The 23,986-nt window shown below is 46.6% G+C and overlaps 1 protein-coding gene across 4 annotated transcripts in view; it reads left to right on the top strand.

The window, feature by feature from the left end:
* Positions 1-23,986, top strand: part of NOS1 (nitric oxide synthase 1) — a 194,045-nt gene that overhangs the window by 149,138 nt on the left and 20,921 nt on the right. For 3 of the 4 annotated variants that reach the window (XM_081539718.1, XM_081539719.1, XM_081539720.1), the window contains exons 12-21: positions 1,917-2,111; positions 2,710-2,795; positions 5,708-5,852; positions 7,007-7,111; positions 7,659-7,717; positions 9,089-9,190; positions 11,725-11,841; positions 16,275-16,449; positions 17,224-17,362; positions 17,906-17,984. In XM_081539718.1, the coding sequence (XP_081395844.1) occupies positions 1,917-2,111; positions 2,710-2,795; positions 5,708-5,852; positions 7,007-7,111; positions 7,659-7,717; positions 9,089-9,190; positions 11,725-11,841; positions 16,275-16,449; positions 17,224-17,362; positions 17,906-17,984 (1,202 nt within the window). The remainder of the gene's footprint in view (positions 1-1,916; positions 2,112-2,709; positions 2,796-5,707; positions 5,853-7,006; positions 7,112-7,658; positions 7,718-9,088; positions 9,191-11,724; positions 11,842-16,274; positions 16,450-17,223; positions 17,363-17,905; positions 17,985-23,986) is intronic. The other variant, XM_081539721.1, reaches the window with a different exon arrangement.

Raw genomic sequence — 23,986 nt, 5'->3', positions numbered from 1 at the left:
GTGGGTTGTCATTTTATTCTCCAGGGGATCTTCCTGACCCAGGGGTCAAACCTGCATCTCCTGCATTGGCAGGCAGATTCTTTGCCACTGAGTCACCAGGGAAGCTCAATATATATAGTATGATGGTTTTAAAAATTATCAGCTAGGGAATTCCCTGGTGGTCCAGTGGTTAGGACTCTGAGCTTCCACTGCAGGGGGCCCGGGTTCGATCCCTGGTCAAGAAACTAAGATCCTGCATGCCATGCAGCACAGCCAATAAAAGATTATCTACTAAACCATGACACTTCAGAGAGCAAAGTGGGGACACCACTAATAACTGTGACAGCACATGGGCATAAGCTGGGATTCTCCTGGGCAAAGCAGGAGACCCATAGAATAGAGGTCACTTCCTGTAGTAGAGACCAGCTCTGTCTTCTAGACGTGACAGTCTGCAGAGCTAGACCCTCATAGATGTACGTGGGAGGAACCCACAGGCAGGAGAATGAGCATACCAAGTCATATAAAGACCTGAATATGAACCACAGGTCCCCACGTCAGGAACAGGGAGACTGGGAAAACTGGGAAATGTATATCTCAGGGGAGAAACCAGTTGAGATGGGGTTGAAGGGGCAAGAAGCCCCCTCCCTTCACTCTTGACCATAGAGGAGTGAAGTTTGGGGAGCTGTTGAAAATGAAGGAGGATGGTCTGGTGGTCTGGTGGACTGGTATGAAGGTTGGCGAGCCAGAGACAGCAGAGATGTGAGATGACATATATACTGTGTGTAAAACGGGTAGCTAGTGGGAACCTGCTGTCAAGCACAGGGAGCTTGGTGCTCTGTGATGACCTAGAGGGGAGGAATGGGGAGGGAGGGAGGCTCAAGAAAGAGGGGCTGTATGTATACATACGGCTGATTCACTTTGTTGTACAGCAGAAACTAACACAACATTGTAAAGTAATTATACTCCAATTTTAAAAAAAGGATTTTGTGTCACCTTCATAAATGGAGAACCAGTATCATTTGCCATAAACAGAAGAGAATGGTAAATTTAAATAAATATATAAACAAATACACACAAGGGAAATAGCACAAAGTTGTCAGATTCTCGTTGCCTGAGTTTCCTCTCTCGTTTAAAAAAAAAAAAAGGAGAGAGGAATATTGGCAAGAGAAATGTTAAAAATGAATTAGCATCCAATAGAGTCTTTCTGGGCTTCCCCAGTGGCTCAGACAGTAAAGAATCCACCTGCAGTGAGAGAGACCTGGGGTCGATCCCTGGGTTGGGAAGATCCCCTGGTGGAGGGCATGGCAACCCACTCTAGTCTTCTTGCCTGGAGAATCCCCATTGGACAGAGGAGCCTGCTGGGCTGCAGTCCATGGGTTCGCAGAGAGTCAGACACAGTTCAGTTCAGTTGCTCAGTCGTGTCCAACTCTTTGCAACTCCATGAATTGCAGCATGCCAGGCCTCCCTGTCCATCACCAACTCCCGGAGTTTACCCAAACTCATGTCCATCGAGTCAGCGATGCCATCCAGCCATCTCATCCTCTGTCGTCCCCTTCTTCTCCTGCCCCCAATCCTTCCCAGCATCAGGGTCTTTTCCAATGAGTCAACACTTCGCATGAGGTGGCCAAAGTATTGGAGTTGCAGCTTCAACATCAGTCCTTCCAATGAACACCCAAGACTGATCTCCCTTAGGATGGACTGGTTGGATCTGCTTGGAGTCCAAGGAGTCAGACACAACTGAGAAACTAAGCACAGCACAGAGTCTTTTCCCTGGATATGATCAGGATTGAAAAAAAATAATGCGGAGAATCACTTTACACTGTCTAGAATCATCCCCAGGACCACCCTTTAGGAAACACTGCTCTGGGGGTGAGGGAGCCCCCAAATAGCCCAGCTTGTCTTTCCTCCTGACTCCCCAGTGATCTCTCCTCCCACAGAGTGACAAGGTGACCATCGTTGACCACCACTCCGCCACCGAGTCCTTCATTAAGCACATGGAGAACGAATACCGCTGCCGGGGGGGCTGCCCCGCTGACTGGGTGTGGATCGTGCCCCCCATGTCCGGCAGCATCACCCCCGTCTTCCACCAGGAGATGCTCAACTACCGGCTCACACCCTCCTTTGAATACCAGGTCCTGCCCCTCTCCACCTCTTTGGTCTTAAATCTTCAGTAGCCAGTGTGCGTGTTACAACTAGAGCAGGGGTCCCCAAACTCCAGGATCTAATGCCCGATGAGCTGAAGTGGAGCTGATGTAATAATAATAGAAATAAAGTGTGCAATAAATGGAATGCACTTGAATCATCCCCAAACCATCCCCTGCCCACCCGGGTCTGTGAGAAAATTGTCTTCTACAAAACTGGTGCCTGGTGCCCAAAAGGTTGGGGTCTGCTGGCTTAGAGCACACCTCAGCTCAAACTTGCATTTCAGACCCTCAAGTGCAGTCTTCAGGTTGGACAATACAGCTCGAGCTGAAAGACAAATGGAACTGAAACAAGTAGTCAGGGGTCATGAGTCGGAGAGGGTCTGAGTGGGAAGGTCTAGCAGGACAGTGCAAGGAGGCTGGGCCAGCCAGTCTCCCAGGTCCCCTGGGGTCACCACCAGCAGACTCACTCCCTTCGAGGGCTAAGGGTTGGGCGTGGCCAGGGAGCCATAAGCCCCCAGGGATCCTGGGTATCTCCCAAGAGGAACCAGGCTCCCTCACTGTGGTGACCATGGTCCTCTTTCCCCAGCCTGACCCTTGGAACACCCATGTCTGGAAAGGCACCAACGGGACCCCCACAAAGCGGCGAGCCATCGGCTTCAAGAAGCTGGCAGAGTAAGTCTCCTAAAGCGGGGTGGGGATGCGGAATGTATGTGTCCCCAAATTCAGAAAGCCCCAGAAAAGAAGGCTGGGAGGATGCTGTGCCTCTGATCTCTTGTGTGATGTGACTTCTCCATTTTCTCCAACATCCATGTCCCTCCTTTGCCGCAGAGTCTGGGATGTGGACATTGCCATGACCCTTCTCCTTCCCAACCTCTCTTCCTACCCCCAGGTTCCCAAATTCTTGTCCTGGAGGCAGTGTTGTGTTGATAAACCAGCTCTCCTAATAATAATGGTGGCCATAGTAATAATAACATTAATAGACTTGTAACATTTGCCAGTTTCCATAGTGTAAATATTCCCACTATGGCCAGCTTCAAGCTCCCAACAGGAAGTCACTGAAGCCAGAGTCAGGAGGAGCTGGGATGAGCTGGCTCCAGCACACCACTGCCTAGAGTGGACACTCGTCAGGGCTGAATCTCATCTCGTTCATTCAATTCACTCATCTGGCCAACAAAAAATGGATACTCAGTGCCAGACACTGTGCTGGGCCCCGGAGATGCCATGACAAGCCTGATAATGTGATCCTGCCCGCATGAAGCTCACAGCTACCATCGAGGAAGGATTCATGGAAGCCTAACATAGACGTCACCGAGTCTGAGAGGTCAAAAGGGGCTTCCTTCAGGAGATGCCAATTGAGTTAATGAATGAAATGAATAAGATTTTACTGAGAAAAGGAGGGAGGGGAGAGGGTTAGGGACCAAGGCTACTGAAGAGCTATTGTCCTGAAGAACTTGTGGTCAGCCAGGGGACAAGTGGGGTGGGGCCGACTGAGATGGTTTAATGGGGATGCCTGCCTTCTGTCTAAAGACAGAGAACTCCCTGATCCACTCCTCACAGACCCCTTATTTGAAGCTCACTTTTTGGCAGAGGAGCTAGTGTGCACGGAGCTACTCACTCACTTTCCTCAGCCCCTCGGTTCTAGAACTCTCTGCTCTCTACAGGTGACTGGTAGATCCTGCAGGGACTGAAACCTAGGTCCTGGCCCCACCCATTTGATCCACAGGATCTCCCCTTCTCTCCCTCCCCTCTCTCCTCAGTTCAGTTCAGTTGCTCAGTCGTGTCCGACTCTGCAACCCCATGAACCGCAGCACACCAGGCCTCCCTGTCCATCACCAACTCCCGGAGTCCACCCAAACCCATGTCCATCGAGTTGGTGATGCCATCTAGCCATCTCATCCTCTGTCGTCCCCTTTTCCTCCTGCCCTCAATCTTTCCCAGCATCAGGGTCTTTTCCAATGACTCAACTCTTCGCATGAGGTGGCCAAAGTATTGGAGTTTCAGCTTCAACATCAGTCCTTCCAATGAACACCCAGCACTGATCTCCTTTAGGGTGGACTGGATGGATCTCCTTACTGTCCAAGGGACTCTCAAGAGTCTTCTCCAACACCACAGTTCAAAAGCATCTTCTTCAGTGCTCAGCTTTCTTTATAGTCCAACTCTCACATCCATACATGACTACTGGAAAAACCATAGCCTTGACTAGACGGACCTTTGTTACAAAGTAATGTCTCTGCTTTTTAATATGCTATCTAGGTTGGTCACAACTTTCCTTCCAAGGAGTAAGCGTCTTTTAATTTCATGGCTACAGTCACCATCTGCAGTGGTTTGGAGCCCAAAAAAATAAAGTCTGACACTGTTTCTACTGTGTCCCTATCTATTTCCCATGAAGTGATAGGACCAGATGCCATGATCTTATCTTCCAGCCAAGCTGGACCACATTAGCAGCCATCCCTTCCCTAACGACAGCATCACCAGTTCTCAGGCATAGCAGCCTTTGGCTTCAGTTCAGTTCAACCTGTCTCTGAGGGAAGGAGGGAGGGAAAAATCTAAAGCATTAATTGCACTATTAAGTTTGAGGTACAAACAATGGGAGTTAATTATAGATGCTTTTTTCTGCTCGGATCATTCAAAGGGAATCCTCCAGGTGCCTTTTATTCTTTTCTGTTTCTCCCCCTGAACTCTCAGGCAGCGTGGGTGGTTTCCCTGAGTCTAAAAAATGATGAATTTACAACCAATAATCCCCAGGTGGGGGTAATTAGCAATTTATCTACTCAAAGAGATTCCTACTTAGAACAGGGATGCTTTCTTGGAAGGTGAACCCAGGCATTCCTGAGCCTCTGGCCCACCTGCCAAGCCCACACCATCATAGATGGGAAGGAAGAAACACTTTCTGGATTCTCCATTTAACTTGACATTTAAGCTCCCCAGGGCTTTGGTGGTAGCAGCAGGTTTAAAACCCATTCCTGCTCTTGATAGATATTTAGTGCCTGTTAAGAATCACCCTCTGCAAAACCCTGGATGTGCATGGCTGACTAAACCAGACCTGGTCCTTCTTTTGTGGAGTTATAAACCTCTAAAATCCCCTCAAGCTCAATGCCTGTTCATTTATTAGTGATTCATTTTCTCTGTCTGTCTCTGTCACACACACACACACATAAGAATGGAAGCCCCATGACAGCCATTTCTCTGCTTTTCCATTCCTGTAACAATGCCTGGCACATAGCTAGGCCTCAACAAAACACATGATGAATGACCAAATGAATGAATGAATGAATGATCATCTTTTGGGGCAATGCTTGGCAAACCAAGGTTCTCACGGCTGGGATCTATCCTTCAAATAACAAACTAACAAAGCTCACGAACCATGTTAGCTCATGACTAGTTGCTCTGGAGGGACTTAAGAAAGGGATCAATAAGGTGCCTCAACTCACACTTTGAGTATCCCTGACGTCATCAGAGATGAGGAGAGTATGTTCCCCCTCCTGTTGTATCTCATGGATCATGGTTCTTGCCCCCAAGTCCCAGCCTGACATCCCCCTCCCTTCTACATTTCCCATCTTTCTCTCCACCCTCTTCCCCCACAGAGCCGTCAAGTTCTCCGCCAAACTGATGGGGCAGGCTATGGCCAAGAGGGTCAAGGCTACCATCCTTTATGCCACAGAGACGGGCAAGTCTCAGGCTTATGCCAAAACCCTGTGTGAGATCTTCAAACACGCCTTTGATGCCAAGGTGGGTAGCAGGCAGTTCCAATGCTCTCTGGGCCCTACTGGTGAAGTTGGGGAGGAGACAGAGGAAGTCAGCAGAGAAGAACCCTTTGAGGGTGGGTAACAGCACATCTGAAGATGCTTGTCAGCCCACCTGCATGTATTTCAAGGGACAATGATGCTTCTCTCCCTGTGAACTCTCCAGGAGTTCAGGAATCATAACCCCTAGTTCTAGACCAAAATGTTAGAAAGTTTCTGGAAAATCTGGAAGTCAGTTTGTGAAGTCCCACATTTAATACAATTCAGTGGGTTTCTTTGCTGCAGGAATTCTCAGAGCCTTTACTCTGCACATGTGTGTTACCATCTCCGAAAGAGGAGAGGAGAGAATATAAATGTTTCCCAAAGATGTTTGGTTATGGCTCACTTATTTTTAAAGCGCATCTAAGGAGACAGTGTTTTCCTAGGACCTACTTTGAGAAATGATACCCAAGGAATTCTATGAGATAGGGCAAAGCAATCTTTAAGGTGGGCTTCCCATGTGGTGCTCATGGTAAAAAACCTGCCTGCCAGTGCGGAACTTAAGAGACACAGGTTTGATCCTTGGGTCGGAAGATCCCCTGGAGGAGGGTATGGTAACCTACTCCACTATTCTTGCCTGGAGAATCCCTTGGTTAGAGAAGCCTGATGGGCTACAGTCCATAGGGCTGTAAACAGTTATAGAGTTGAAGCGACTTAGCACACTGACGTGTTTGGCCCAAGTCCTCCACACTGCTGGATGGAGGATTAGGAAGGAACCTGAGCACACAGTTGGTCAGATCCAGCTGGGTCGTTCCCAGCCTACATGTGATCAAGGAGACGCCAGCATCCTTTGGCTGTAAGAACCCCAGGAGTCTCAACCACGATCTGTCTCTACTGGCAGCCAACACATTGCCCCAGACTCTCTGCAGTCCTTCAGGCCAAAGGCAACCCCTACTACCAACAAGCTTTTAGTTCTACCCACTTGAGCCCACTGAAACAGTGGCACCCAGGACCTTTGGATCTCTGTCCTAAGGAGATGGCTCAAGATAACTCCTCTTCTTCCTCTCTTCTCTTCTCTTCCCCCATCACTTTTTCTCTCCTACTCCCTTCTCTCTCCTCATCACCTTCTCCCTTCTTCTCCCCTCTCGTTCTCCCACCTAGGTGATGTCCATGGAAGAATATGACATTGTACACCTGGAACATGAAACTCTGGTCCTGGTGGTTACCAGCACCTTTGGCAATGGAGACCCCCCTGAGAATGGGGAGGTGAGATGAGCTCCTATTACCTGTTCTGGCACCTGTTTCCACCTGCAGAGAAGAGGGGCAGCAGTGACACCTGCTCTTCAGTAGCAAATCCTCCCAGAATCTCAAAGCCAGTGACCTCAATTTGGGTCCAGATTGTGCCAAGACTGGACAACTCCAAGTCCTCAGTCTGTTAGTGTCCGCTGACCAGCCAAGCCCTCCTGAAAATGTTGTCACCTGAGCTCACTACTTCTTTGCAATGGATGCTCCAGTCAAGAGCTTGGTGTCCCCTGCTCCAGATGAGAGAAGCAGGGACAATATTTTGTAGAAAACCACCACAAAGGGAATTTGTGTGCTGAGGTTGGGGTGGGGGGAGCATCCACACTTGTAGCCCTTTATAAATAGTCCTCTTCCACTCACACCACTGCTGCCTGGCCCGAGCCCCTGATATCCTGGCCCCCAGGTATCAGGCTCCTCTTTTGCCAGTCAGGAGCCCCAGACCCTCTGCCCAAACCCATTCCTGATGTAATCATACCTGCTTCACATCCTGCTTGTCTCTTTCGACCTCCAGAAATTTGGCTGCGCTTTGATGGAAATGAGGAACCCTAACTCAGTGCACGAGGAAAGGAAGTAAGTAAACGACCTGCCAGTGTCCTGTGACACTCTTGGGGGGGAAACTGAAAGCTGTCTCTTGGCATCTGGGGTTCACCTCTGAGTTCTGGATACTTTTGTGACCTGAAGTCCATCTGTGACTGATTTTAGCCAGTGGGTGTCTGTGGTCCACTGAGGTGGACATTCTTGTCTTTAGTCACTTTACAGCCCTGTGCCTCAGTTTCTTTTTCCATCAAATTGGGTTTATTCTACCTGTGTGAACTTTTCTAATTTGTAAGAATCAAGGTAAAAAATAGATGCCGGCATCCTATGAGAAGCTGTGCATGTGTGCTCAGTCATGCCCAACTCTTTGCCACCCAATGGACTGTAGCCCGCCAGGTTCCTCTGTCCAAGGGATTCACTAGGCAAGAATCTGGGGTGGATTGCCATTTCCTTCTCCAGGGGATCTTCCTGACCCAGGGATGGAACCCATGTCTCCTGCATTGCAGGCAGATGCTTTACTGCTTGAGCCATCAGAAAAGCCCCATGAGAAGTTGAACTCCATGTAAATATAGTTATTACTCTACCCTTTGGAAACTTACATTCAGAATCAGTGAGCTTCTTTCCCTAGAACTTTGCCATCCGATGTTCAGGGCAGAGTTGCATCCACTAAGGTGGAGGCTTACTTCAAACAAGATACCTCTAAGGCAAAAAAATATGTCTGAGGCCAAAAGATGTTACTGGTAACACTGCACCTAACATGGGGGTGGGTTCTAAAGATATTTCATAAGGTGGCAAACACTCCTAACCAAAATTACCCTTGAAAAGCCCTTAAATCCCCCCAAAGCAGAGAATATGCAACCTGTGAGACTAAGCTGCCTTTCTTCAAGAGCATCACACATGATGTTGCCTCCACCATGGAGTAGGTCTTAAGCTGAGCATTGGATGTCATCACTGGCTGGCATTATATTTGCTTTTTTTTTTTTTTTAATGTGGACCACTTTTAAAGTCTTTATAGGATTTGCTACAGTACTGCTTCTGTTTTATGTTTTGGTTTTTTGGCCAAAAGGCATGTGAGATCTTAGCTCCCTGACCAAGAATCAAACCTGCACCCCTGCACTGGAAGGTGAAGTCTTAACCACTGGACTGCCAGGGAATCCCCTGACTAGCGTTCAGAGGCTGCATCCTGCAGAACATCCCTCTTGGTTTTCTTTGCCAAACTTGCCTACATCCCATACCCAGGGGACAGCTGAGTCTCTGGTGGTCAGCCCTCCTTCTGTTTTTAAGACCAGCATCTTATTCCTCACCCTCTCTGCCTCTCTCCTCCCCACCCCATCCTGATGGCCTTCAGCAGGTCCCCCTCACCCCTCCTCCAGGGAGAGATAGGGCACCATCCATTCTCCCCTCTAGGTACCCGGAACCCTTGCGTTTCTTTCCCCGTAAAGGGCCTCCCCTCTCCCGTGGTGACACAGAAGTCCACGGTCTGGCTGCAGTTCGTGACAGCCAGCGCAGGTAGAGCATCTGTATGTGCACATGCGTGCATGTATGTGTGTGTGTGTGTGTGTGTGTGTGCTCACATGCACGTGTGCACGTGCAGGATGCACCTGTGTGATCGTGTTTGCCCGGCGTTCATGTACGCGCGTGAATGGTGTAAGCACTCACGCGCATGGAGACGAGTATGTATGTGCGCATGCCCAATGCTGAAGCATCGAAGGCCACGCCCCGGTCTCAAGGAGACCCGAGTTCTAACGCAGGCCATGCCATTAACACACTGAGTAACCTTGAGCTTGTTACTTGACCCCTCTGGGCTTCTCCGTCTTTCTCACCTTCCAAATAGGGAGAAACTATCTCTGCCCCGACCATTTCTGGGAGCTGGTGCAGGGATCAAAGGATGATAACAAAGAGGAACACATTTGGAAAAGCCTCAAACCTCATACAAATACATGTGCTGATATTTTTACCCCACAACCATCAACCCTCCCTCCCACACTAACAGCACAGCCACCCCCTGATATGTTACAGGACTTATTTGGAGATGTGACTCAATGTGAGACTATTTTAGGGCAGAAAATACACTTACGTATATTTAGAACTTTCCTGATGCTGGAGCAAAAACTTTGAAGAACATCCAGCTTAGAAACCCTGCTGCCAGAATGCACAATTTCTTTTTTTGTCTTTTGCACTCAGATTTGGGTGTTGAGTTTTTGTGTTTGGGATTTTGATTTGAGGGTTTTATGGAAGTCTTTTATTGTTTGGGGGTTTGTTTTGTTTTGTTGGTCTTGGAGTTTTTTTGGTTTGCTTTGCTTTTTGCCTTATCTAAGAACAGAACTTACCACTTTTAGAGGAAAACTGGGAAACCGTTTTTTTTTTTTTAATTTCGAAGCTCCTGAGCCTCCGATGCGGAGGTTTGAGTTCCAGTGACATTTTTTCTCCTTCTTTGCAACAACTTCATAAGAAATTCAATCTCTTTTCAGACTGTGTCTGAACATTTTTCATGTTTATTTGAAGTGTGAAATGTGAAAGACCCTTGAAATGTCTAAAGACGATAACTTTATTGAAAATGAATGTTGTAGTGGTTACCAGTGGAGAGAGGGAAGGGGAAGGGGTAAATAGGGGTAGGGGACTAAAAGGTACAAGCTGTTATGTGTAAAATAAACTGCAATGTTATATTGTATAACACAGAGAATGTAGTCAATATTTTATAATAACTATAAATGGAGTTGTTGTTGTTTAGTCACCAACTGGTGTCCAACTCTTTTTCGACCCCGTAGACTAGCCCATCAGGCTCCTGTGTCCATGGGCTTTCCCAAGCAAGAATACTGGAGTGGGTTGCCATTTCCTTCTCCAGAGAATCTTCCCTACCCAGGGGGTGAACCCATGTATCTTGAATTGGCAGGTCGATTCTTTACCACTAGCCACCAGGAAAGCCCATAAATGGAGTATAACCTTTAAAAATTGTGAGTCACTATATCGTACACCTGTAACTTATATAATACTGTACATCCACTATACTTCAATTTTTTTGAATAGAAAAAGAAAGAATGTTGAGTGAGACAGCCCTGCACTGCCCAATAAGCTTTTCTAAGAGCACATAAATGTTCTATATCTGTGTCGTCCTGTACAGCAGCCACTAGCCGCACATGGCTGTCAAGCCCTTGATGTGAGTTTAGTGCACGTGGGGAGCAGAATGTTTCATTGTATCCGATCTGAATGAATTTAAATAGTCACACACAACCCATGGCTATTGTAGCAGACAGCAGAAATGTAATTCTTTCATGGTTACTATAGCAGACAGCAGGAGTGTAATTCTTCGCTAGTTAGTGTGAGGTTTGGGGACCAATGGCATCTCCTGGGAACTTCTTAGAAATGCAGCATTGTACGCCCTACCCTGGACCTACTGAGTCAGGATCTGCATCTTAACAAGATCCCAGAATGATTCTTGTGCTGGTTAACATGTGGGACGTAAGGAAACGTCTAATGGGTTAAGGAATGGACAATTAATGTGGTCTGAAACTTTTCCTTTTTTTTTCAGTTTTAATATTTTTTAATTGAAGTGTAGTGGATTTATAATGTTATATTAATTTCTGATGTACAGCAAAGTGATTCAGTATATAATCATTCATTTTTTAAATTTTCTTTTCCATTATGCTTTATCATAGGCTATTGAATATAGTTCCCTGTGCTATACAGTAGGACCTTGTTGTTTATCCTTTCTCTGTATAAAAGCTTACACCTGCTAACCCCAACCTCCCACTCCAGCCCTCCACCACCCCCTTGGCAACCACCAGTCTGTTTTCTGTGTCCGTGATTCTGTTTCTGCTAAAACCTTTTCAATACACGTAACATCAAATGATGTCTAGGTGTTCTTGTGGTGGGCAAGGGTGAGTTGATATGTTCTAGTCAAGGCCATGGATGTGTTATGATCTCACTCAACACTCAAGGGAAGGTCCTAGAACCAGGACTGGTAATATAGATAGCCATGAGGGTGCCGACCCCAGGACAGGGGCTCTGAACCAGAGTTCACAGACTCTGTTTCATCTTGGCAGGAGCTACAAGGTGCGTTTCAACAGCGTTTCCTCGTACTCCGACTCCCGCAAATCATCAGGCGATGGGCCAGACCTCAGAGACAACTTTGAGAGCACCGGACCCCTGGCCAACGTGAGGTGAGAGAGGGGCCCAGGGCATCAGGGATGATGAAGACTCTTGGGGAGCTGGACAGAGTAACAAAGTGGGCTCTCTGTTCGGGGAGGGGTCTCCCTTCCGTGTCCATTCATCCCTTGAATAACCAGCTGCACTCTCGCTGTTTGGGGATATCCCCCTGCTTCATTAAAGCACATTACCTGGACCCCTCCTATGACCTCTTCCCAAATCACACTCCTTCAGAGCCCCCATCACCCAAGTTTCACCCCTTTGCATGAATTTCATATCATTTGTGCTAAAGAATGCTAATCCCCCAGATGTAACTCAGCTAGTTCCCTTCATAAGTGCTACTACATCTTATATATTAGAAGCTTCTGGGGACACCCCACTGTGACCCAGTGGTTCCCAACCTTGGATGCTCATCAGAATCACCTGGAGATGTTTACAATGTACAGATACCTGAGCCCCACCTCCAGAGACTTTGATGTAGTTGGATGTAAACTTGGACCCAAGCTTTGCTTGTTTTTTTTTTCAACCTCCCTAATTGCCTCCAATGTGCAGTCAGATTCAAAAAAATATTGTCACAACCTCATGTTTCCCAAAGCATAGTCACATCCCACGAGAACATTTTAGATAGTACATGGACATGTATTTTCTACTTCAGTGGTCATGGATTCAGTTTCATGGGTATTTGGAAAGGAAGAAAACTGGATGTCAAACCCTTGGTTTCATAGACACTGGTCAAGATGAGGCTACCGTGTAAGCAGTGTTCAGACCCGGCCGGGAACCTCTTAGACCTTCACCAATGCAGCCTCCTCCACACCGGCTCAGGGCAATGCTTAGCAGATGATAGAGATCACAGGGTTCCTAGATATTCAAGTATTGTTTCTATCAGTACACTTTTTTTCTTTTTTGGCCACGCCACGTAACTTGATTGGTTGGCATCACCGACTCAATGGACATGAGTTTAAGCAAGCTCTGGGAGATGGTGAAGGACAGGAAAACCTGGCCTGCTGCAGTCCATGGGGTCGCAAAGAGTCAGATATGACTGAGCGACTGAACAACAAAGGCCTAACCACCGGGCCACCAGGGAATTCCCATCAGTACACTTTTTAATAAACTTTATTTTTTTAAAGTAGCTTTAGGTTCACAGCAAAATTGAAGGGAAGGCACAGAGATTTTGCATGTACTACCTGCCCAACCCTCGGCGCATGCACGCGCACACGCACACACACACACGCGCGCACACACACACACACACACACACACCCCCTCCTCCATCATCAACATCCCCTACCATGGTGGTACATTTATAGTCGATGAACCTATATTGACACATCATTGTCACCCAAGGCCCATAGTTTGCATTAGGGTTCCCCCTTGGTTCACTCTCGAACTGATGGGTTTTGACATCAGTTCATGTTCTTTAGCTTGACACTGAAACATCCATGGTTTGACATTCAGACCCATTTTCCCTTTATTAAATCTACCATGCCTAAGAGCAGAGGTTGGCAAACTGCAGCCCATGGGCTGAATCCAGCCCAACCACTGTATATTTCTGTACAACCCAGAATGGTTTTTACAGATGAACATCTACAATTTACTTGATGATAGAAAATATTCCCTTCGAGCCCCAATTAAGCAAAATGCTATACCCCCCTGGAAAAAGAATTCCAGTCTTCTCATTAGTAGCTATATATAACTAGGAAAATGTACACCATAACTATTGCTATTATATTTTTAATTTTATCCAAAAGCATGCAGAAATTTATTTTCTTCCTTATTATACAGATATCTGCATAATAGCATCAATTTTGCTTCTTAGCCTAGAAGCCTGAAAATATTTACTATCTAGCCCCAATTATAATAATTTTGCCAGGTTTTTTGGTTTGGAAGCTTAAAATGGGAATTTTGCAATCATTAGGTTTACACTGTGATGAAACGTGACTATAGGAGGTGACTGTGACACAGGCCTTCAGATGCATTGGGAAGAATGTTAATGAATTAACTCCCCGGGCCATATCTTAGTGAACACCAGTGGATTTGAATAGCTAATACAAATAATTGTACAAATAATTTGTGCAAATAGAGTACAAATTAAAAGCAAATTAAATAGCAACTATTAAGTAAATAACAGTGTGAGAGGTAGTTAAGTATGGCAGATATCTCAAACATAATCAATATTGGAGCGACTTCCCTGGCAGTCCAGTGACTAAGACTCCACATTCCCTATCCAGGGGGCCTGGGTTCAATCTCTGGTCAGGGAACTAGATCCCACATGTCACAACTAAAGATCCTACATGCCACAACTAAGACCCAGTGCATCCAGATAAATAAATAAATATTAAGTAGATAGATGGAGGTTTGGGGAACAACTCCCTAACCACAAGGCATGACTAGCACTGAGTTTTCAAACCTGCCTTAGGCTGAGGGCGATGGCTGGGGGCAGGAGTGCAGCTTGCTGGCCCCATCCAAGCAGTCCCATGCTGGCCACCAGTTCTTGCCACCTGCAGGGAAAAGGTGAGGAATCCAGGTAAAGGAGGATCGTGAGTGAAGGAGTGATGGGAAAACATGCTACCTAGTCCTACATCCCTCCCTTGGGAAGACTGTGGAACCCCCAGGAAAGAAGGGCAGGAGAATAGGATGAAGAAGCATCAGTGTGGATTTCAGAGGAGGGGATATTAATCTATGTTAACTTTCACATGATCTCTGAGCCACCTGGACCCCATCTCAAGCTCATTCTCCAATAACAAGAGGGTCCCTTCCCAACTTGCCCTACTGTTTTCCCCTCATCCCCCATTGCAGTCTTTCATGTGACAGCTGGCTCCATCATTCTTTAATAAGAAAGAGATTCAGGGACAGAGTCAGACTCTGTAAGGAGCAAGTTAAACAGCTCCACTCCTTGACTTGTCTGAAATGACAGTCGCCCACAGGATAGTCACATTCCAACCTGGAAAAAAAACGCAGGCTGGGGTGTTGTTCATATCCTACTTGTTCACTTGTCCATCTAGGGCCAATGAGGTCAAGACCCACAGCCAGGACCAAGTCCTAGAAGTGTGATGTCAAGTCTCTGCAGGACTGAGGGGTCATCTGGGACACAGCCCTCCACTTCCCAGACTTCAGAAAATTCTCATTAACTTGACCCCCATCGATTCAAACACCAACATTTTCTTGTGGCATCTATGCAAACAGACATTTTTTTAATTAAACTTTTTCATTTTGTACTGGGGTATAGCCAATTAACAAACAAGTGTTGTGATAATTTTGGGTGGACAGTGAAGGGACTGAGCCATGCATATACATATATCCATTCTCCCGCAAACTCCCCTCTCATCCAGGCTGCCATATAACATTGAGCAGCATTCCATGTGCTATATGGTAGGTCCTTGTTGTATTCATTTTAAATGTAGTAGAGTGTATATGTCCATTCCAAGCAAAGAGGCTTTGTGAAACAAATCAATGTCACAGAAGCCGCAAAGGGTGGAGCCAGCATATTTATAAACCTTTCGATCCCTTTTAGAAGAACCTGTTTACACACCAACACTGGATGTGTTAATGACAAGTTCTTCTTATCTCCTTGTTAGCACATCCCCAAGAACGGCTATGCTAGAGTTTTCATTCTCTTTGTACTTGAAATTAATATAATTGTATCCTGAGTAGAGTCAAGTCTTCCACTGATGTATTGAGTTGGCCAAAAAGTTCATTCAAGCTTTTCCGTGACGTCTTACAGAAAAACTCAAACAAACTTTTTGGCTAATCCAGTAGATTCATTGCCACAATTAGTCCAGCTTAGAAATGGACACTCAAGAAACAGCTAATGGTTCTGGGTCACCCATCCTCCTAAGGACCAACTGGGAGTTTTCTCCTGAGGACAGTGGTACCTAGCAGAGACCAGAAGGAAGGGAGAGCAGGGTTTAGGGGCTCTCAGGCTTAAAGATGGCCTTCCCCAAATGGGTGTGGAGTGGTCTGACCACCAGGGGCTAAACACTGCCCTTCTGGAGGTACCAGCTGTCTTTATCTGCTTGGGAAGCCATCACAACGTACCACAGGCTGGGGGCCTCAACAACAGAAATTTGTTTCTAACACTTCTGGAAGCTGCAAGTCCAAGATCAAGGTTTCTGGTGAGGCCTGTCTTCCTGGCTTGCAGACATCTGCTTTCTTGCTGTGTCCTCACGTGGCCTTTCCTCTGTGAGCCTGTCACTGGGGTTGGGGAAGAGAGCTCACAGGTGCCTCTCCCTCTTCTTAGAAGGACACCAGTGCTATCGGATTAGGGCCCCACCGTTATGACTTCGTTTGAGCTCAGTTACCTCCTTGAAGGCCCCATCTTCAAATACAGTCACACTGGGGGACAGGGCTTCACGTGTGAATTTAGGGGGATGTAACAGTCCATGACACCAGAATCCCTGCTGCATTCTCCGCAGCCCCCAGTCTAGACCTTCTGTTGTCTTCTTGGCAGGTTTTCTGTGTTTGGCCTTGGCTCACGGGCATACCCTCACTTCTGCGCCTTTGGACACGCCGTAGATACCCTCCTGGAAGAGCTCGGGGGAGAGAGGATCCTGAAGATGAGGGAGGGGGATGAGCTCTGTGGGCAAGAAGAGGCTTTCAGGACCTGGGCTAAGAAGGTCTTCAAGGTAACCATCTGCCCCAGTCTTAGAGACCCATGGGGAGGAATCATGTCCCCAGGGACCCCCAAGGACAGATCACCTAAACCATCAGAAATAGAAAAACCTTGAGAAAAATCTTTGGTACTTCCCTTATGTATCCAACCAGGAGACAGCTTTAAACAAGTCAGATGACTTTGGATGGTCCTAAGACACATTTTCCACCTGGAATCCAGCCTCCTGTATTAAGAGTAAAGAGTCAGTCTATAAAAAATTATAGAGCCTGGGAATTTTAGAGCTGGGAGGAACCCATCCTTCACTCACATTCCATAGACAAGTAAATAAAAAACATACAGTTGATTAGCCAACCCAGGGGGCCATGCCTCAGGCTGGATCTCAGATCCCTCCAATCTGTCTGCTTTGACAATCTCGTTTCTCTTGTGCTAGATCTCCAGTGACCTGTACAGTAGCCACTTGCCACACATGGTCACTTAAATTTAAATGTGGACTGGTTAGCATTAAATATGATGAATGGATAAACAAAATGTAGTGTGTCCCTGCAATGGAATGTTCGGCAAGGAATGAAGTGCTGATCCATGCTACGACATGGATGAATCTTGAAAGCATGTGCTACGTGGAAGAAGCCAGACACAAAAGGACACTTACCATCTGAGTCCATGTACATGAAACGTCCAGAACAGGCAAAGTCAGAGAGACAAGAAGTAGACTAGCGATTCCCAGGGTCTGGGGAGGCGGGGAGAGGAAAATGGGAGTGGCTCCGAACGTGTACAATGCGTGCCACAGGCAGCCTGTGATGTGTTCTGTGTGGGTGATGATGTCAACATTGAAAAGGCAAACAACTCCCTCATCAGCAATGACCGCAGCTGGAAGAGGAACAAGTTCCGCCTCACCTACGTGGCGGAAGCTCCGGAACTCACACAAGGTACCTCCCACCACCCGCCTGGGAAGACATCCAAGACCCTGGGGTGGGGAGGGGAGACGACAGTTCTCACCCCCGAAAGGTCCTTAGAGAAGGTGGGCTTCGTTGCTTAGGTCTCCCTCGCAGTGCATGCGTGTGTGCTCAGTCGCTTCAGTCATGTCCAGCTTTTTGCAACCCCATGGACCGTAGCCCACCGGGCTCCTCTGTTCATGGGATTCTCCTGGCAAGAATACTGGCGTGGGTTGCCGTGCCCACCTCCACCCTTTAGTGCACCTTTAGTGCAGTGCACCCAAATAAACACACTGTCGGTGCTCTGGGCTCTCTCTTCAGCCCTGCAGCGTGTCACCCTGAACCTCCTCTTCTCTGCTAAGTTCAGCCAGTTTTGCTTTCTGTTCTGCTGTATCCACAACCACCCACCCCAATGCCTGCCTGACCTCTTTTCTTTTATCTCTTCGCTTCACTCCAGAGGGTCAGGAGAAGCTGGAGACTCTGTATTGACAACTGTTTTACCCCATCTCAGGAGCACCCTTGTTCTTCTCCCCCCAGGGCTATCCAATGTCCACAAAAAGCGGGTCTCAGCCGCTCGACTCCTCAGCCGCCAAAACCTTCAGAGTCCAAAATCCAGGTAGGAACACCCTGGTCCCCTGGGGTTCCCCGCCTCTGCCCCAGATGCCACCCATGGCAATGAATGAGCCCTTGTTAACTTGGAGGACTGACTTCCTATTACCATTGGAAGGGTCCTCCAGACCCTCTTTGCTGCCTTGCAGCATCTTGGCTTCCTGCTTTCCGTTTTCCAAGCTCCACCCTGCAGGGATGAAAAAAGTAAATGGTCGGGACATCCCTGTGATCCAGTGGTTAAGACTCCAGGTTTCCACAGCAGGGGGTACAGGTTTGATCCATGCTCAGGGAACTACGGTCCCACAGCCACTCGGTACAGCCAAAAAGAAAAGCGAAAAAATGAATGGTGATGATCTTTTTGGAAATGGGGAAGAGAAAGTTTTTATGAGGAATTTTTTTAATAGAGACCACACCTTCGTCAAACTGCTAATATTTGCTCTAATGTGCACCTTAGTCAGAAATCACTCAGTCCAGACAGCTCCTCCTTATGGATAATTCTTCTCTGGTGTCCTGAGAAATGCCTGCTCAATCTCTGCTTTAAGTCCTTTGGGATGATGGGAGGTTTGTTAACCTACAAAACAGCCCCTTCTGTGTTCTGAGGTCCCATTTGTTAGAAATTATCTTCCTACTGTTTATAACCAAAGCATGTGTTCCTAGCACTTTCGTTTTGATCCTATGTTACACTCTCCAATGACACCCAAAACAAAGTCAGTTCTTCCAAATGAGAGAGCTGCCAATAGCCAAGGACAGCAGCCACTCTCCCTGATCCTCGTTCCTTCCAACTGCTTCTCCTGAGACCCAGTTTCCCAAACCTTTTGCCGTAGTAGAAGGACACACTGTCCTACTGGAAATGTCATTCTCAGACCCGGTCACAGCGCAGTGGAGGTCCTGTGATCACTGCCAAGTGCGTCAAGGCTATTATTACCATCCTCAATCCGGACAGGAGATGCTAAAGCAGCCCAGGGTTGTCCTAACAGCCTTGCCGCTCTCCCATTAAGCTTATGTTCCTTTCTGCTCTCGGACCTGAAGTCTTTTCAAAATGATCAGACCAGATCTCTGCATCACTCCATGTATAAGTACATTTTTTAGCAGTTAGAAAATCTTTGCCTGGATCCCCATCGAATGTAATCTTCTTCACTTAGCAGTTCTAGCCCATGAAGATCTTTTGAGATCTTGGTTCTTTGCATGGCATGATACAAAGGGTGGCCTCTCGAGCCAGATAGCCCTGGGTTCTTACCCTAGTGCTGCCATCCCCCAGCCATGTGACCTTGGACAAGTCCCTTAGGTCTTCGGAACACCTGTCTCCTTACCTAAAATGAGAACTAGTACTTATCTAGTATTTTCTGTGTTCCGAGCACAGTTTTGAGTTCTCTCTGTGCAGGCTCTCCCAGAGTTTGAAACAGCCCAGGAAATAGGTACTGTTATCACCCGTGTTTTAAATAGGAAAACTGACAATTAGAAAATGCAAGTGAGTTTTTTAAGGTCACACAGACTCAGTTCTCTGACTCCAAAGTCAAAACGCCAAATGGCTATACCTGTGGCATCAACAGCATCCCAGGACTAATATATTAAAAACACTCACAAAGCAGCTAGGGTATCCTATGTTTCTGTTCCTTACCCATCCCAGTTTCATGCATCTGCACATTTTAATATGTGTGCTTTCTCTGTGGGTATAAAACCTTTTTTCCAATTAAACTATAGTTGATTTACAATGTTGCATTAATTTCTGTTGTACAGTAAAGTGATTCAGTTATACATATATATATATACATTCTTTTTAAATATTCTTTCCTATTATGGTTTATCACAGGATATTGAATATAATCCCCTGTGCCATACAGTAGGACCTTGTTTATCCGTTCGACATATAAAAGCTACTTCTGTGAACTCCAGCCTCCCACTCCATCCTTCCCCAAACCCCTTACCCTCTTGGCAACCACCAGTCTGTTCTCTATGCCTGGATGTAAAACTTATGATCAAGTGATCCATATGGTCAACAGGATGGAGTCCCAGGGTCGTCATGCTCTCCCCCAGACCCTCAAACACGGAAGAAATGTTTTGGGAAATTAATGTAATTGAATAATTCAGTTCAGTTCAGTCGCTCAGTCATGTCCGACTCTCTGCGACCCCATGAATCGCAGCACGCCAGGCCTCCCTGTCCATCACCAACTCCCGGAGTCCACCCAAACCCATGTCCATCGAGTCGATGATGCCATCTAGCCATCTCATCCTCTGTCATCTCCTCCTCCTGCCCTCAATCCTTCCCAGCATCAGGGTCTTTTCCAATGAGTCAACTCTTCACATGATGTGGCCAAAGTATTGGAGTTTCAGCTTCAACATCAGTCCTTCCAATGAACACCCAGGACTGATCTCCTTGCAGTCCAAGGGACTCTCAACAGTCTTCTCCAACACCACAGTTCAAAAGCATCAATTCTTCGGCACTCAGCTTTCTTCACTGTCCAACTCTCACATCCATACATGACTACTGGAAAAACCATAGCCTTGACTAGACGGACCTTTGTTGGCAGAGTAATGTCTCTGCTTTTCAATATGCTATCTAGGTTGGTCATAACCTTCCTTCCAAGGAGTAAGCATCTTTTAATTTCATGGCTGCGATTACCATCAGCAGTGATTTTGGAGCCCCCAAAAATAAAGTCTGACACTGTTTGCACTGTTTCCCCATCTATTTCCCAAGAAGTGATGGGACCAGATGCCATAATCTTAGTTTTCTGAATGTTGAGCTTTCAGCCAACCTTTTCACTCTCCTCTTTCACTTTCATCAAGAGGCTCTTTAGTTCTTCTTCGCTTTCTGCCACAAGGGTGGTGTCATCTGCATATCTGAGGTTATTGATATTTCTCCTGGCAATCTTGATTCCAGCTTGTGTTTCTACCAGCCCAGCGTTTCTCCCAGCCCAGCGTTTCTCATGATGTACTCTGCATATAAGTTAAATAAGCAGGGTGACAATATACAGCCTTGACAGACGTACTCCTTTTCCTATTTGGAACCAGTCTGTTGTTCCATGTCCAGTTCTAACTGTTGCTTCCTGACCTGCATACAGGTTTCTCAAGAGGCAGGTCAGATGGTCTGGTATTCCCATCTCTTTCAGAATTTTCCACAGTTTATAGTGATCCACACAGTCAAAGGCTTTGGCATAGTCAATAAAGCAGAAATAGATGTTTTTCTGGAACTCTCTTGCCTTTTCAGTGATCCAGCAGATATTGGCAATTTGATCTCTCGTTCCTCTGCCTTTTCTCAGTCCAGCTTGAACATCTGGAAGATCACAGTTCATATACTGTTGAAGCCTGACTTCGAGGATTTTGAGCATTAGTTTGATAGCATGTGAGATGAGTGCAATTGTGTGGTAGTTTGAGCATTCTTTGGCATTGCCTTTCTTTGGGATTGGAATGAAAACTGACCTTTTCCAGTCCTGTGGCCACTGCTGAGTTTTCCAGATTTGCTGGCATATCGAGTGCAGCACTTTCACAGCATCATCTTTCAGGATTTGAAATAGCTCAACTGGAATTCCATCACCTCCACTAGCTTTGTTCGTATTGATGCTTTCTAAGGCCCACTTGACTTCACATTCCAGGATGTCTGGATCTAGGTGAGTGATCACACCATCGTGATTATCTGGGTCGTGAAGATCCTTTTTGTACAGTTCTTCTGTGTATTCTTGCCACCTCTTCTTAATATCTTCTGCTTCTGTTAGGTCCATACCATTTCTGTCCTTTATCGAGCCCATCTTTGCATGAAATGTTCCCTTGGTATCTCTAATTTTCTTGAAGAGATCTCTAGTCTTTCCCATTCTGTAGTTTTCCTCTATTTCTTTGCATTGATCTCTGAGGAAGGCTTTCTTATCTCTCCTTGTTATTCTTTGGAACTCTGCCTTCAAATGGGAATATCTTTCCTTTTCTCCTTTGCTTTTTGCTTCTCTTCTTTTCCCAGCTATTTGTAAGGCCTCCTCAGACAGCCATTTTGCTTTTTTGCACTTCTTTTCCATGGGGATGGTCTTGATCCCTGTCTCCTGTACAATGTCACAAACCTCTGTCCATAGTTCTAATTGAATAATTAGTTACATGTAATATTCAGAGCATAATAATCTCTGATATATTGGGTTGGCCAAAAAGTGAATGAACTTTCTGGCCACCCTAATAGAAAGGGACTCTATATTTGAAATACACATCTTACTCCCCGTTTCTGTCCCATGGAAAAGTACAATCTCAGTGGCATTGGAAAAGTAGGGACTAAGAATCTACTGGACGTTTCTCTAGCCACCAACCATGAAAGACCAGATCATAAAAATTACTCCCAAACCATAGTACATAAAAAGCAAGGTAATTTGCAATGCTAGGTTGGACCAAGTCCCAGAATAAACGCCTCCACCCCCCCTCACCAAACCATCCACCTCTGGAAAGGGCAGCTGACTATGCTGAGCGACTTGCAAGAGGGCATTTCAGAAAGGTTAGTAGCCAGAAGATAGTATTAAAATCAGTTACAGATTAGCTTTAAAAGAATCAAATGGGGTCTCAGTGTTTAACCCTTTAAAACCAGACTCCACAGCACTTCCTATTTTCAGGCCTTACTACCCTTTCCAGCTTTATAAGGTGTGTGTGTCTGTATGTGTGTGTGTGTGTGTGTGTGTGTGTGTGTGTGTGTATGTGTGTGTTTTTAAGGATTGAGTAAAAAGTATGACCCTTTCTCCCATCTTCCCCTGCCCACAGCCAAAGTCAGGATGTTTGAGCCAGGAGATCGCATTAAGATATTATGAAACACCCTCCCCACCCTGCTCTCACCCATAACAAGAGACCCTTAAGCAAGCAAAGTGCTTAAGAGGAAATAAACCACCCTTTGAGGGTGATCTTTGCAACTCTAAAAAGAAAAGCAACTGACCGCAGTTACTGCCTAGCCAGGAAATAAACTTTTCTGTGTGCGACAATTAGCAAACAATGCAGAAGAGTATAATGGAGCACTAATGGGTGGGGTATGGGCCTTGTAAGTCTTAGAAGTCAGGAGGAGGAGGGGAGATGCAGGGTCTGCTTTAGATAAGATAGAGAACAGACAGGGCCATCTAGGAGCAAAGATGCTGAAAGGGCCTGAGTGCTGGGGTATATCAGAGAAAGATGGGACATTGTAATGGAGAGTTCTGCATGGCGGTACTCTCAATTCCCAGCTCCTCTTGGATAAAATCACTTCTTTGCAGCCTTCCCCATCTCAACACAGGGCATCAACATTCAGTGTAAGCCCCAAACTCAGGCTTCCTCTCTGCCTCCTCTGTCTCCCTCCTAATATGCATCCAACTCTCAGCTGATACCATGGGCTTGTCTTTCAAATACATTTCAGATCTACAGCCACCACCGTAAGAAAGGCCACAATCATCTGTTGTCTGAGGGCCTACCAAACCACCTAACTTATCTTCTATGTTTCCTGCCTTTTCTCTCAAAGATTCATCTTCCAAATAGCAGCCAGACTAATCTTTTAAGAATGTAAACGGAAGCCCATCCTCCTGCCGCTTCACACCCTCCAATGGCTTCCCACTGATCTCAGGAAATCTCCAAACTCCTTGCCTGGACAGATTACAATGAGACCCTCCTGATCTGGCCTCTTCCTAGCTCTTTGACCTCCTCCTGTGCCACTCAGCCCTGTGTTGACCCCTCTTCCAAACCCTCCAGCCTTCTTTCCCGTCCTCAGACATGTCATGCTTTTTCCTACCTCAGGGCCTTTGTACGTACTGTTCCCCCTTTTGGGAACACTCTTCCCCAAAATCTTTGCACGTTCCCTCCTTCTCATCGTTCAGATCTCTGCTCCAACATCAAATCACCAGCGAGGCCTCCCCGACCATCCTTATCTGCTGGTCACTGAGCCCACTGCCCCCAACCTGTCAGCACCCACCCATCCACATCACCAGCCTCATCCGTGATCTTTTTCAGTTGCTTCTCAGTAAGAATGGGGCCCTGTGTTTCCTTTATCCATCGCTCTGTCACCAGTGCCTAGAAAGTGTCAACAAATTC

This window comes from Giraffa tippelskirchi, chromosome 11, assembly GCF_054371585.1.
Source record: "Giraffa tippelskirchi isolate mGirTip1 chromosome 11, T2T-mGirTip1v1.2.pri, whole genome shotgun sequence".
NCBI classification, from domain to species: Eukaryota; Metazoa; Chordata; class Mammalia; order Artiodactyla; family Giraffidae; genus Giraffa; species Giraffa tippelskirchi.
The sequence above is the reverse complement of the archived record's forward strand: the minus strand, read 5'-3'. Positions and strand labels throughout refer to the sequence as shown.